General features: G+C 40.7%; 1 protein-coding gene across 9 annotated transcripts in view; it reads left to right on the top strand.

Annotated features, from left to right (window-relative positions):
• The window catches only part of HECW1 (HECT, C2 and WW domain containing E3 ubiquitin protein ligase 1), a 265,996-nt gene extending 259,041 nt beyond the window's left edge, over positions 1–6,955 (top strand). For 8 of the 9 annotated variants that reach the window (XM_027675830.1, XM_027675827.1, XM_027675824.1 and 5 more), the window contains one exon: positions 1,912–6,955. In XM_027675830.1, coding sequence (XP_027531631.1) covers positions 1,912–2,023 — 112 coding nt within the window. In that variant the 3' untranslated portion in view covers positions 2,024–6,955. The remainder of the gene's footprint in view (positions 1–1,911) is intronic. The other variant, XR_003533038.1, reaches the window with a different exon arrangement.
• The last annotated feature ends 8,032 nt before the right edge of the window (positions 6,956–14,987 follow it).

Genomic DNA, 14,987 nt, shown 5'->3' with positions numbered 1-14,987 from the left:
AATGTGCCATGGTTAAGTACCATACAGATATCTTCAGGTTCTGCAAAGTTACATTAGCAGAATCCACACCTGAGCCACCACGGCTATGCTGCTTCCGGTTCTGGAGCCAGGCAGCTGAGCCCCTCAAGACTGGCTGTCTTTGCATAGTGCTGTCTTGCCTGTGATAGACATGTTCTGAATGGACTACAAGAATCCTTCAGTTAATTAACTCCCAGTGGTTGATATGTATTGGCAATGGATTGTAGAAACAACTTATGCTGCTGTAAGATTGCTGAGATAAACAATAAACAGTGCAGTGCTACTCATGGATAATGCACATGAGCTGCCATGTTTAATTTCAAGAGATGAATTAAGTAATGGCTTTATTAATGTTCCTTTTTCACTAACTCAAGTGTTCCCAGCTCATTTCCACAAATTTTGTGTTTATTGTACTCTCTCTGAGAGTGACCAGCTAACAAATCTTCATTCAGAAGGGGAAAAAGGATGGTAAAAGCTCTCCTAATTGAAGTTCTGTGATGCAGTGAAGATTACGTGCCTCTGGCTATTTCAGTTGCCTGATTGTTTTTAATGATTCACCACTGGTGCTTGATAAAACTCTCCCTTTGAATCTACAAGTCTCAGGCCAGCCCATCTTCTAGTATTATGTTTTTCGCACTTTGTGGGTGGCCTAAGAGATGACTAGCACAGTTTCATGTAGTTTTCTCCAAGATAGCTCTGCTGCATCAGTTTTGAAGAAATAGCATTGAATTACAGTATGAGATAAGAAAGCTAGAAGTAAAACAACTTCATGGCTCCTAAAAATACTCAGGGTGAGAAGTTCAGACATCATTAGTCACTTCTGTGCAGTTTTGTCAACTCACATTTATCGAGCGAGCAAGAGGAAATAGAAATATTGCTAGCATCATGTAAAACTCTAAGCTGCCTGAAAAAAATTTGAACTATTTTAATGAAAAGGTGCTACTTCATCCCCGTTTGTTGAACAAGCTCTACAGTTTTTCTGTCAGTTGAAACGGCTGAACTGTTGGGACAGAGACTGTTTCTTTACTCCACATTTGTGTAGCACCTCACACAGTGAAGTGTAATCTGCCTTTGGGTCTAATTGCTGCTGCCAGAAAAGCTCCAACAAGGTGGAGGCTTTCATGGAACCCATTCCACAGCTTCCTTTGAAGGTGCTGCCAATGTAAATATAATAGAGGGTAAATATAATGGTAAAACCAGGGGAAGAGATGGTCATCAAGTTTGCAGCTTGCTCTACACAAAGTGTTTTGCTTTTGTCTTGGCTACTGCAAATAAATAACATTGAATGGCCAGACTTGCAGCAGATGGCCAACAGCTGACTTGCAGGAACATTTTCAGCAGCCTTCCTTCTTTAGTTAGCAGATCCCTGAATGGTCTTTTACCAGTCAGCCCTGCCTCACTTGCAAACACATGCTGAGCCCATTCTGTCAGTATAGTCCATCACATTATCCTTATCCACTGATGCAAAACTTACTGGCTGCTCATGTTGGATGTACAGCTCAATTCCATTTTTTGTAAAAAAATCACAAAGCAACTAAAATTATAGTAGTGAAGTTTTCCCTAGACCCCAGGTCCTCAATGACCTCCAGCATTCTTCTCCATCAAGATCCCTACAAGATCCCTGCAACATCTAAAGCAGGGATATCAGAGAATGATGTTACATTGATACTTAGCTTGTGTCTTCTTTATGAAATATTCATGTGTATGTGCACATACATTTCAGCACCTCATATTTTGGTGCAATTCAAGGGTTTTCCTTTAATAGTTGGGATTTATTTTTCTCTCTCTTAAGTGAAGTTGAATGTTTTGAGTCTCAGTAGGATCAAGTTTTCTCAGTTATTTTCTCAAGTTTTTTAGATTAAACTTAACATGTAGCATATTTTCCTTTTGCAGGGCACACACATGTTTCAACCGTTTGGATCTTCCACCTTACCCCTCATATTCTATGCTGTATGAAAAGCTGCTGACAGCTGTTGAAGAAACTAGCACCTTTGGACTTGAATGAGGGGGTTCAGGCACTCCTGGTGTTTTTATGGCTGATGATGTCACGTTTCCTGTCCACCATCATTTGATCTTGGTTTCCCATATTTTTATTTTTGAAAACAAAACAAAACAACAACAAAAAAATCAAGATTAACAAAAGCTGTGCATGAAGAACTGCCGCCCTCTACGATCTAACCTTCATGCTTTCATCCTCTGTTTCCAATGGACTGCTAGTCTGTATGCAATAGAAAAACAACTGTCTCAAGGTTTCTGTATATCTCTACATACCTCCATTAATAACAATGAGAATACAAATGCAAGTAACACTACACTTGACCAAATGTTAATAAATGTTTACTTCCACCTGCGTTGATTAAAAAATAAAAAAAAAAACTCATCAAGCATTCCAAGCTTTTATATACCCACATCTTCTAAAATCAATTCACAGCCCATCTTCTTAACTGTTGAATCCAGTACTAGGAGCTGGTCAAATATATCTTCATCCATCCTTATTTTCCCTGTGTGTATTGTCCATCTGAGAGACATCTATGAGGAAAACTGAAATTTTTATATACGAACTCATGATCAGTTGCATCAGCTGGAACTGGCACAGATACATGGTGCAGATATGACCTTCAAAAATTAAAAAACCCCAACCTGTAATGCAATGCAAAAAGCATAACAGCAATTGTTATGATTGTTGCTTGCCAGTACTGGAGAGAACTTGCACTTCAGATATATTGGGAGGGGCATCTCCATTGTAATGTTTACCACACAAGAAGCACAAGGTTGTGCACACTCAAGAAGGATGTTTTATTATGTAGCATGAAGGACAAGGCTCCCTTACCTTAGTATTGTATATGACAAGGAAAAGGGGAAGTAAGAAGAATGTTCTACTCTTATGAATACTCTTGGGTTCTGTTTACCAGATCTTTGTTTTCTGATGTTGAAAATGCTCCTTTCCAAATGAGAAGTCTAGACAATCCCATCCCCTGTGTCAGAAGCCATTTATTTTCTGTCAGGCTGGGCTAATCTATGGTTGGTGGGGGTTGTTTTCGGTTCTGTCTTTTTTCTTTTCTTGTTCAGTGGAATTCTCCATATCCTCAAGAGTGGTTGGTTGTAGACAAAATGTTTTCACCATGTCAGATGAGAAGCTGCATTGATTGAGGGTGTTTGTCAGGAATGAAGAGAACTATAACTCTCTGTGCGTTAAGACTTTGTTGCACTTCTTCTTGGAGGAAGCCCAAAGGCCCTCCAGTCATGCTAGATACCACTAAACTAAAGATCTAGCTCTTGTTACTACAGACATAACCCACTTCAGTTTGATGTATTTTGCATTCCAACTCTGAATCCAGGCAACAAAAGCAAAACAGCAGTAAGATTGTCTTCGGATGAATTCTGCTGAGGCTCTTACAGTCAACCTCACTGGTCTGATTATGTTCTATTTATTAATCTTTGCTGCCCTTGTTTTCCAAGACTAATCTCAGATTGAAAGTGTTTGTCTTGACTGGGAAAAGGAAATAAGAGTATCTTGTGACACTAAATATGTTAAAGGATGCGTGAAATACGAACAGAGAGCCTTGTGAAGGTAAGTGAGAAGGTAACATCATGGTGTCTAGCAGCTCACATGAAATACCACACCCCCTTGGGGGCTTGTTACTGGTAGCTTCGTGTTAACTATGCTTCAGAAAATTGTAAAATGAGGAGATTAGTGTAAGGTCTAACACATCTAAGTTTTCTCTCCAGAGAAAAAGATTGGACGCTGCTTTCTTACATAATTTTATGGTGGCTATACAGAATCTCATCTCACTTGAAAAACTGCATCTGAGAATTTTAGATCATTCCCCTGCTTTTATTCTTAGAACAATGGGTATTTGAAAGGTGATGGACCCAAAAACGTTTCTAAGCAAAAATAATAGCTTTTGTCAATGATACATTAAAAAATTGGAATATTTAAATTGCCCCATTCATTCAATTTCTGTGATATTTCAGCCAGTTTTATACTAATTTAATGTATGGCTTTTACTGAGAATCTATTTTATAGTATGCTTTTACTATTCTTATTGAGTAATCATTTTACAGTTGCAGAGGGAGTTACAGGCAAGCTTCACTGTACCACAAACCAAAAATGATGTTTAGTATTTCCATAAATGAGCTCTCAGGCATCTATTCCACATGACCAGCCCAACTGCTCAGGAGAGATGGAAAACTTAGCATTTTTCTGAGAGCATCTGTCATATGCACATAAATTCCATCAGAACAAGTGACACCAGGAAAGACTGAACGTGAAATCTTCCAGTTTCTACTTCTTCACCTCTGAGCCCCCAAATCCAGTGATTCCTGTCTGGTTCTTAATTTATTCCTGGTGATGTGTTATAGTTACCTGCACTATGTCAAATGCTGGATGTCTTCCAACATTAGAAGAAAAGAAAGAGAAGCATCCACCTGGTTGGTCCATGTTTGGCCAGAGAAAATCAAGAGCTGTCTCATTAATATAGTAAAAAAGTAAAAAAAAAAAAATCCGATCTTTACAATGCTGTATAGTTGAATTTTTTTAAGTATTTTAAAACTATATTTTATTAAGAAAAAGTGAAACTATTTTTTGTAGCATAATAAAAGATGTTTGTATTTCAGAGACGGCATCAAACCCCATTGGTTGAAATATGGAAAGCTTTCTCCTAAAATTCTTCTTCACGACATGCTCGGACACTTGCTAGATTATGTAAAATAGATTATGTTTGGCAGATGCCATTTCAGGCACTTTGTATTCCTTCTCTGGGAAACATACAACACAGCCAGCTACTTCCCATCAAAATCCTTGATCCAAGCTGTTTTTCAAGCCCACAGCCTAATATTTTTAAAAGCTTGCTTTCTAAGTTGACAAGGTCATGCAGACTTCCTCACAAGTTTTTTGGATCTAAAGCCAGGAATAGAGACAATTGGCCTTTTTTATAAAACAAAGAAAAAGAAAATGACATACTGGGCTGTTCTGGTATTCTATCATCCCAGTCCTATCCCTCTCTCTTCCCAAATGCCCTACCCCAACAGGTTTTCAAACTCTAGGATATCCAGGTTGATGCTTCTCCTTTCATTGCGTCATACCATGGGCAGAGTCCAGTCTCAGCCTGGAGTAAGGGGAAGCCATGCATCTAAGTGGCATCGTGATGTTGGAGTGAGGCAGTGAATGGTGCTAACAGGAGAGAGGGTGGAACCTATCTCCCTTGGCCTGTTATTTAACCTGCCCATTAAGCAATTAATTGACTTCGTTGTTGTTATGCATATGCAAGACATATACCCTTCCTTGTTCATCTTTTGATTCAAATGCTGTTACTTACTCTCCAAGTCTGCATTTTCATTTGTTAAACACTGACTGTTGAATACAGAAATTCTGGTTTCATTGTTTCCCCATGGGAAAGACTTGAAGATATTCCATAGGGCAGATTTACAGTGAAATAATTTTTTGAGCTCTTTAAACCTCAGTTCCCTTTAAACATGGTGATGACTAGATATGGTGGTGGCTAGATTAAGGTATGACATCAACATCAATAGATTTTTAAAATGCAAATGAAAAATGAAAGAGGCAATATGACAGCTTTTGTGAGTTCTAGTTTTTGATGGGAGCAATGAATATTGACAACTCTTATGTTTTCAGAGGGTCTGTATGTTTCTCAGTGGTTGTCATGATAGTATTAATGGTAGAGAGAGGGAAGGCAATATTTCTTTTTATGAAATCCTGTTGCCCTACTAGCATTGATCTGAAGATAAGAGAATGAAAACAGGTATTTTAAATCACCAGTAGGTCTTCCACCTTGAGGTAGTCTCACTGACTGTTCAACCACATCAGCTATGCAGGATTTGATCCAGTAGAAACAACTGTACCTTATTGTCAACAGCATTACCAAATGCTGTCGCTTCGGTCTGCAGTGCATTACATGAGCTTTCAGTTTCAGTCATGTGGCTGTGCATATTCAAAACTTGACTTTTGTGTTTCAGGGAGACCCATGGCTATCACAAGGAAAGAAGTGAGTGGTCCAAACTACATCTAACATCTACTGGAGAAATCATGAGTTTTGTACAAATTTGACACAGGGGACTTTTTTCACCCAGTTTGCTCAAGTGCCAGTGAACTTTTCAATGGCCTGTAGCTGAGGTTTAAGTTCATAGTCTAGTCTGAGAGACAGCCTGTGGGGAGGGGGGTGTTTGTTGGGTTTGTGTTTCGTTGTTCTAGTTTCACTGTAACAAATAGTTGACGTACCTCTAGTTGGAAACAATAGGATACTAAATTTGAACATGCAAATCAAATCTGAAATAAGCTAAAATATAAATGCACAGGGGACAAGTTAAACTCATCCTTCACGATTAATCCTGTGACAGTCTATGGAATTTCAGAAGGACAAATTTGACTGGAGATTTTTTTTAATTTCTGTTGAAATAATATTTGCCCTGTCTCCATAATAATATTAATAGGGCTTCCCAGTCAAGGTTAAACACTTTCAGTCAAATGCAGACCAACAGATCTTTCTACAATAAATGCGGTGCTTTTTTATTATTCTTGCTGTACCTCAGTGTTCATTATTAAAAGATAAAATTACCGCAATATACTAAATCTGGGATAGGTTTTCCAGTTATCACAAGGTCCAAAAGATTGGATTGTTACTTTCTCTCTATTGAGTCATGTAGGTCCTTTGTTCTAGTAGAAAAACAGATGCCTGTAGATAGTAGTTACTAGGTATAGTAAATATTGTACCATTAGCCAAATTCCCTGCAGCTTCCACTTTATCTAACAGAAATGTCTGTTATGGTTTTTGTTAAAGACTACATAAAGTCAACGGCAGGAAAGGTCCTCCTGATTTTGCTTATATTGACAGAAAAATGTCACATGATACTCAGGCTGTGCTTTCTATTCAACCATATCACTATAGAGGAATGTCAATAAAATCACTTTGTTATGGCATTGTGTGGACTGTCTATTACAAATAAATTATTTTGTAGAGGATGTATGTTAGAGTGGTTGGAGAGTGGCATTGGTCAAAGCCCACTCATTTCAGGAACTGCGGTTCCAGGATCATATCCTTTCTGACCATTGCATTCAGGCCCTTCCACTGCTTTTATTCAGTTTCTCAGGGTACATGTCTAAAACTTGAGGTTTTCCACATAAGTGTGCATAACCACTGCCCCCATACTCTTCTAGACTACCCTAAGGCCAGCCCTGCTTTGAAAGCCTGTGAGCTTATTCCTCACTGTGGAAAATGTCTGGTCAAACAGAGGGACAAAGGAAATGTATATGCTGCTTACACATACCTTGCTTCTAGATATAATTACTGCATTATAGGTATGAAATGCAAGTGCAAAGATGATTTCTTAATAGCTTATGCTGGGTCTGCATAAGTGTTGACAGCAAATACATAGCAAGGTGCTCTGGCATCTCAGTGTCACACCCATTTCTCTCCTACTCGTCACTGTAATATCTCAGGCATGTTTCATTAACACATTCCAGGATAGATTAACACGCCTCAGATACACCATCAGCAGACACCTTGCCGACCATACCTGTTTTCTTATACAAACAGCACCCCATGAGGGATTATGGTACACTGTGAAGGATGGGTAAGCTTAAACATGAGACACGGTTTTTATGAGGGAAAATACAAATCCGTGGAAGATGCTCCAACAGAAATGGTAAGCATGTCTTGCACAGGACAAATCAGTAGCAAATGTGAAACTATGTGACTGTGAGAACTTGTGAGAGACCCTCTGCAGTTAGCACTGCCTTTCATCCTGTGTGGAGGAGCACTGGTCCACAAGCCCCAGGCCATCGCTGGCTCTCCTGTGGCAGGAGTGCTGGTGGTGGTGGCAAGAGCAGCACCTGCCCATGCACATGCTCAAAAATCCAGATCTCAGCGCAGATTTTGTTCAAAACTTGTTTGTGTGATTGTGCATGTGTGTGAGGAAGAAGTGAGGGAGAGGCCATTTGTGACACTAAGCTAGATTTCTCTGAATTGTTCACGTATAAAGGAAGGGAAAATCAATATTTACTAAAAAGCAGTGAGATGAGTTGCTGATCACTAGAGTGCATCAGAGGTGTCAGTTTCTGCAGCGGTGATCTGTGTATGTGGCTGGAATTATGCCCTTTACCAGCACCCATTCTATTATAATTATTGAATTTCCATTAAAAAAGAGCAACAGCCCACCTGAATGCTCCATGTGTACATCAGATGTCTCTCTTGGCATAATAACAAAACTCCATAATCCTATAGAATATTACAAAGCAATAATAATCCCTTCCAGCCCTGTGGTAGCAGTGTCATAGTTTTTACCTACAATGGACAATAAATCCTTTTTCAGCCTGATGTTCATTCTTGTACAAGAGGCCAGACTGGACAATAGCTGTCACATCTGGAGAACAAAGCCACAAAGGATCTGCTGAGTCTCCTCTAATCATAAATCCTCCTTAAGCTGCAAAGCCACACTCTTTTATTACTTTTTAATTTAATTCTGGTAAAGTCTAAAATAAATTTTGACTTAAAATACCTTTCATGGATTTATCAAGATGAAGAGTGTGTGGCTTTGTTTGTTTAGTTCCTACCTTCTTGGAACTAAATTTTGAAGAAAAACCCCCAATACATTATTCTGCCTGAAATACAAGCCCTGGTTCTTATTATGTTAGTCTTTGATGTGAAGCAGGTTTATATTGTTTCAACTCTAGTGTAAATGAAGCTCATCCCCACAGTGCCGTGTTACAGCTTTTTGAGGTTGAATAGAACAGAAGTCACTGGAAAGCACAAAATGTGCAACTAATGATGTTTCTTTCTTTGCTGACATGTAGCATTTCATATAATTCATTAACTCCTATGGTACCAGAAGATAGTGTAGCTGCATGGGGGAGTTTTCTGTGTCAATGATAAGCAATAGTTAACACTGAGGTCACCTTCCTTTCCTTCTGTGAAGAGGACTTAAGGGACCCTTTTTAAATCTTTCAGTATGAAAATAGAGTACTGGTTTGGGTTATCCTTTTTTCCCACTTACAAAATGAATCAGTAGTAAGAAAAAAAGTGCTGTAAATACCCTGGTGTGACACTGAAAATCTGTTCAGTCAGTTTTGAAATTGACCACAGAGAGCAAATGAAAAATTGTTGCTGAGTGTGATTTCCTAATGATGGTTTTCAAAAATCAAAACAGCATACAAAAATAAGTTACATATGCTCCTATTTTTCTGTTTTCAGCATTTATATGGTTCTCCCTGTAGACAAAGCAGTATAGCTTCCGAACCAGCATGCCACACAGAGCCACCTTGTTTAGGTAACAGATTTTCAGGAATGCAGCTGAGGCAGCACTGGAATCTCCTCAGGAACTGTGTTACAAGCTGTGATTTGACTTCAGTACCTCTTAGGTATGTCAGTACTAAATCTGATCAGTGACTTTTCAAGAATGACTGAAATCAGTAATAGAGATTACTATAAAAGGTTATACTTACAGTGTGTGAGGTTATGTTTACTGACAGCCTTGGCATCTTTGGCAATTGAATGTAAACTTCCCTGCTTTAAGCATGTAAGTTAACAGCTCTAGTTATCCATGCATTGATTAACAGAACTGGGACCTTAGAGTTCAGCCCCTGCTTCTATGGTATGTAAAGCCCACAACATGACTTTTGAACATTATCATTGTGCTTCAACTACATATTTTAGTCCTCCTAATGTACAGACTGAAACAGTTTATCTTTGTGCTCTGGACAAAGCCATAAAACAAGTAGTGATGCATCTTGGATTTTGTAAAATATAGTCTCCCTGATTTGTGAAAGGTGAATCAGTGTTTGGGACTGCCTGAGCACTGCAGAGAAGCTGAAACTGACCTGAGGAGCACCAACATAGAGCGTGGGAACCTCTATGATGTGTTTTCCAACCGGTAAATTAATATTATTACATGTAAAATTCATATTCAAATGAGAATTTCTGCAAAATATGAACTTGTGAGAGTATTTGGAAAGATTACTCTTAGGTTCCCTAAGCACAAGTTTATTCATCTGTCTTGGAAATTATGAAATCAAACCCTATGAGTAAAAAAGAGGAATAAATACTATTGTGACATGAGTACCAGTTTATATTAAATCTCTCACAAATATAAAAATAATTCAATGAAGCTGGCAGTAATGCTGCCACTTAGTGGAGCTGTGCTCTCCTTCGTTAAATTAGAAAATAGTAGATTAGTAACACTTTTTTTGTTGCAGCTGGACAGAAACCTCCATTTGTACAAAAGTGTGGCAGGACTGTTTTTCAATGGTGCTGGGTACTCAGAATTCTTGTGTAAGTGCTTTTGCATGATGACAAGAGGTATTTAAAGAATATAGAAGCAAAACACCTCAGGTGAGGAATGTGTATTCTTCCTGTTGTCTCATAGGTAAAACCACCACATCAAGAAATAAGTAGCTTCAGTGAAAAATAACTAACTTCATAATGGAACTTCAGCAGCCTGCAGAAATTCCAGCCACAGAAGATCTACCATTACGGAAGTTGAAAGGATGAATTTAGCACCCGAAAAACAATCTTATGTCTGCTGAGCTACAGATGGTAAGATTTCATATTTCTGTTATAAATGGACCATGATGATGATCATGATAATGATGATTACTTTGGGTAACTTCTCCATCATGTACAAGCTGCCTGAATACATACATATTGAGAAGAGAAATGTCTTGTAATGATCAGGCTGGAGTCAGACTGATAAAACTGAACAGAGCTTATGTCCCTATGCAACATTTTTGATCCACTTCTTCAGGGCAATATAGAAATCACTTTTTGACTCCAGTGCATGCAGATATAAATTGAAAAGGACATTGTTTTAAGCAGAATACTGTGGTGGTGTCTTCCACCTCACCTCCTGCTGCTTAGCTTGCAGGCCAAACACAGCTCATGAGAATGAATTCCTTGGATGCTACTGCCAGAAAAAAAAATATATGGAAGTGTAAAACAGTTAATGTTACCTGTACCAGGAATCACTGTTTGCTATGCCATCTGAGTGCAACTGAGCATACAGTAGGCTGATAATATTTCAGTGATTGAAGCCGAATATCCAAACAACAGAGAAAAAGTGTATACATTTTACTAGCAGGTAACATATGACAGTAACCAGCCTAAATATGTCTGTTAGCTTATCTCTAAGTAAATCAAGCATTGTTCATATCCACACATATTTCTCCCTGTGTAGATAGCACATATAAGTTTATGCTGCAGTATTGAAGTCTAAGATCAGTGCTGTTTTACTGCACAAGTGAAACTACAGTTAGTTATAAAGCTTATGTTCACCCTTTCTAGAGGGAAAATTTACATTAATACAGGATATATCAGCTCCATAATATTCTGGTATAACTAGGCAAAACAGTCTGCTCTACGGTGCATAGTAAAGTGGGAGAAGATTTGAGACAGCCAGCACAGCTTTGCCAAGGACAAGTCCTTCCTGACCCAACAAATGGCCTTCTATGGTGGGGCGACTACATCAGTGGAAAAGGGAAGGGCTACAGATGTCATTTGTCTGGACTTCTGTAAAGGCTTTGACAAGGTCCCCCTCAGCATCCTTCTCTCTAGATTAGAGAGAGATGGATTCAATAGGGGGACTATAAAATGGATAAGAAATTGGTTGGATGGTCGCATCCAGAGAGTAGTGGTCAATGGCTCAGAGTCACAGTGGACATCAGTGAGAAGTGATGTCCCTCGGGTCTGTGCTGGGACCAGTGTTATTTAATATCTTCATTAATGACACAGACAAAGGGATCAAGTGCACCCTCAGCAAATTTGCAGATGACACCAAGCTGAGGGGTGCAGTTGCCGTACCTGAAGGATGGGATGCCACCCAGAAGGACCCAAGCAAGCTTTCGAACTGGGCCCTTGGGAATCTCATGAGGTTTAACAAGGCTAAGTGCAAAGTACTTAACCTGGGTCAGGGCAAACCCCAGTATCAATACAGACTGGGGGATGAGGGGATTGAGAGCAGCCCTGCTGAGAAGGACTTGGGGGTGCTGGTAGATGAGGGGCTGGACGTGAGCCAGTAACATACCAAACACATCCTGGGCTGCATCAAAAGCAGCGTGCCCAGCAGGTCGAGAGAGGGAATTCTGTTCCTCTGCTACGCCCTCATGAGACCCCACTGGAGTTCTACATCCAGCTCTGGGGACCCAAACACGGACCTGTTGCAGCAAGTCCAGAGGAGGCCACAAAGATGTTCAGAGGGTTGGAGCACCTCTCCTATAAAGTAAGGCTGTTAGAGTTGGGGCCGTTCAGCCTGGAGAGGAGAAGGCACCAGGGAGAAATTATTGCAACCTTTCAATACTTGAAGGCGGCCTACAGGAAAGATAGGGACAAACAATTTAGCAGGGCATGTTGTGGTAGGACGATGCGTAATGGTTTTAAACTGAAGGAGGGTCAATTTAGAATAAAGATGAGGAAGAAAATTTTTACAATAAGGATGGTAAAACACTGGTACATGTTGCCCAGAGAGGTGGTAGATACTCCATCCCTGGAAACATTTGAGGTCAGATTGAATGGGGTTCTGAGCTACCTGATCTAGTTGAAGATGTCCCCGCTTATTGCAGGGGGGTTGGACTGTTTGTATTCTGTGGCTAATTCTTCCCAAGCCCAATAGCACAAATTGCTAGAGTTTTAAAGGCATTTAATAATCTAAAAGTTAGAATTCATTTTAAAATACAGCCATGGAAACTTAAATATCCCAAAGTATTTTGAGGAAGGTCTGTTCATATTTCAGAGTCAGTAATTACATTTTCCTAAATTTTTTGCAGGGTCCCCCCCAGAAAAATGTGATTGTGAAAGTAAGTAAAGAAGTAGAAAATATCACAAGAATTAAGTATCTGAAACTTTCATTTAGCATTAACATTTAAGATCTAATACATTTGTCAGGCAACAACCTCTTCTCCATAGTAAATGCCACTGATATGTATTTTCAGATGTAACAATTTCATAACCTCTGTTTAATCCAGATTTTATTGTTCAGTAGTAACAGCCTGGCTCTGCTACAACTTTAGCAACTTTTTGAATGGAAAGCACATTGATACCGTAAGTTTGAACTGTCCATTACTCTATATACTGGTTCTGGAATTTATTCCTAAAGTATAGATGATTAGAAGGATGGAGCACCTCTCCTATAAGGAAAGGCTAAGAGAATTAGGATTGTTCAGCCTGGAAAAAAGAAGGCTTCAAGAGGCTACAAGAAAGCTAGATATATGCTCTTTTGCAAGAGCATGTAGTGACAGGAAAAGAGGGAATATCTTCAAACTGAGAGTAGGTTTACATCAGATATTAGGGAGAAATTCTTTACAGTGAGGGTGATGAGGCACTGGAACAAGTTGTCCAGAGAAGTTACAGATGCCCCATCCCTGGAAGTGTTCGAGGCCAGGCTGGATGAAGTTCTGAGCAATCTGGTCTAGTGAAAGGTATCCCTGCCCATGGCAGGGGTGTTGGAACTAGATGACCTTTAAGGTCCCTTCCATCCCAAACCATTCTATGATACTATGGTTCTACTTTTTTCTGCAAATCAGATTTGGCAGTAAATTAATGAGGGAATTCCAGCAAAATGCCTTGTCAGCGACTGTACTTCAATCCCTGATCAATGACCCAGGTTTGGACTGAATCTTTAGCTGTTCCCTCATTAGTCTTTTCTCCTTGGTGCTCTGGATGTTGGCAGGAGATTCTGTGCCCTTAACGGAGACAAATTCCACAGCACTACCTCGATAAATGATGGCCACACAGAACAGGTCCCTTGAACACGTACATGAAGCGAGCTGGATGGTGAAGCACTTGAGAAGTGAGCAGAGCACACCCTTTTCTCAAGCCTTTTCCAGTTAGGCTCATGCCAAATCCATGAGGCAATTACCACCAGCCTGCACAAATGGATGACTGGGAGGCAATTCCTGAACACCTCACAGGGACACCTGGATCTCAGGCATGCATGGAGGAGAGGTGCTCAGCACACCCCAGCTGTGGAAAAGGCTTAACTGAGGCTTGTGCCTCAGGCACCACAGGGGCCAAGGCTTCATCAGGTGAGCTTGGGTGCCTTTGGCCCCTGCAGAGCTGCTGCTGCCACTTGTCTCCCTACCTTCCACCACCCTCGCTCCCCAGTGCAAGATCCGAGCCTGGATTCCCCACATGGCAATGCCCTTTACCTCTGGCTCCTGCAATTTCACCTCAGGCTTTACACTCCTGCCTTGCCGCTCCCTTGGGGCACACCTGATTGCCCACAGAGTGAGGTCCTGGGCCAGGCAGATCACAGAAACACAGAACTGTTAGTGTTGGAAGGGGCCTCTGGAGATCATCCAGCCCAGCTGCCCTGCCAAGGCAGGGTCACCTGGAGCTTGTGACACAGGAACACTTCCAGGTGGGTTTTGAATGTCTGCAGAGAGGGAGACTCCACAACTTCCCTGGGCAGCCTGTTTCAGTGCTCTGCCACCCTCAGTGGAAAGTTCTTCCTCATGCTGAGGTGAAACTTCTTGTGTTTTAATTTATGGACATTGGTTCTTGTCCTATTACTGGGCACCACTGGAAAGAGTCTGGCACCATCCTCTTGGCACCCACCTTTAAGTTATTTCTATGCATTAATGAGATCTCCTCTCAGTCCTCTCTTCTCTAGACTAAACAGGCCCAGCTCCTACAGTCTTTCCTCGTAAGAGAGATGCTCCTGTTGCTCATCTTTGTGGCCCTCCACTGGACCCTCTCCAGTAGCTCCTTGACTTTCTTGTACTGAGGAGCCCAGAACTGGACAGGCACTCCAGATGCGGCCCCACCAGGGCCGAGTAGAGGGGGAGGATCGCCTCCTACGACCTGCTGTGACACGAAGACATCACAGATACGAAGAGAGGCAGAGGTCCCCTCAGACACTCAACGTCGGCTTTACGGGGGTCTACTTAAACTAAATAAATTTAAATTAAATTACGCGGTGACGTGAAGCCGCCGTCCACAGCACTCGCCGCCAGGTGGCGCTGCCCG

This window comes from Neopelma chrysocephalum, unplaced genomic scaffold (genome assembly GCF_003984885.1).
Source record: "Neopelma chrysocephalum unplaced genomic scaffold, ASM398488v2 Primary Assembly neopelma1_26, whole genome shotgun sequence".
Taxonomy (NCBI): Eukaryota; Metazoa; Chordata; class Aves; order Passeriformes; family Pipridae; genus Neopelma; species Neopelma chrysocephalum.
The sequence above is the reverse complement of the archived record's forward strand: the minus strand, read 5'-3'. Positions and strand labels throughout refer to the sequence as shown.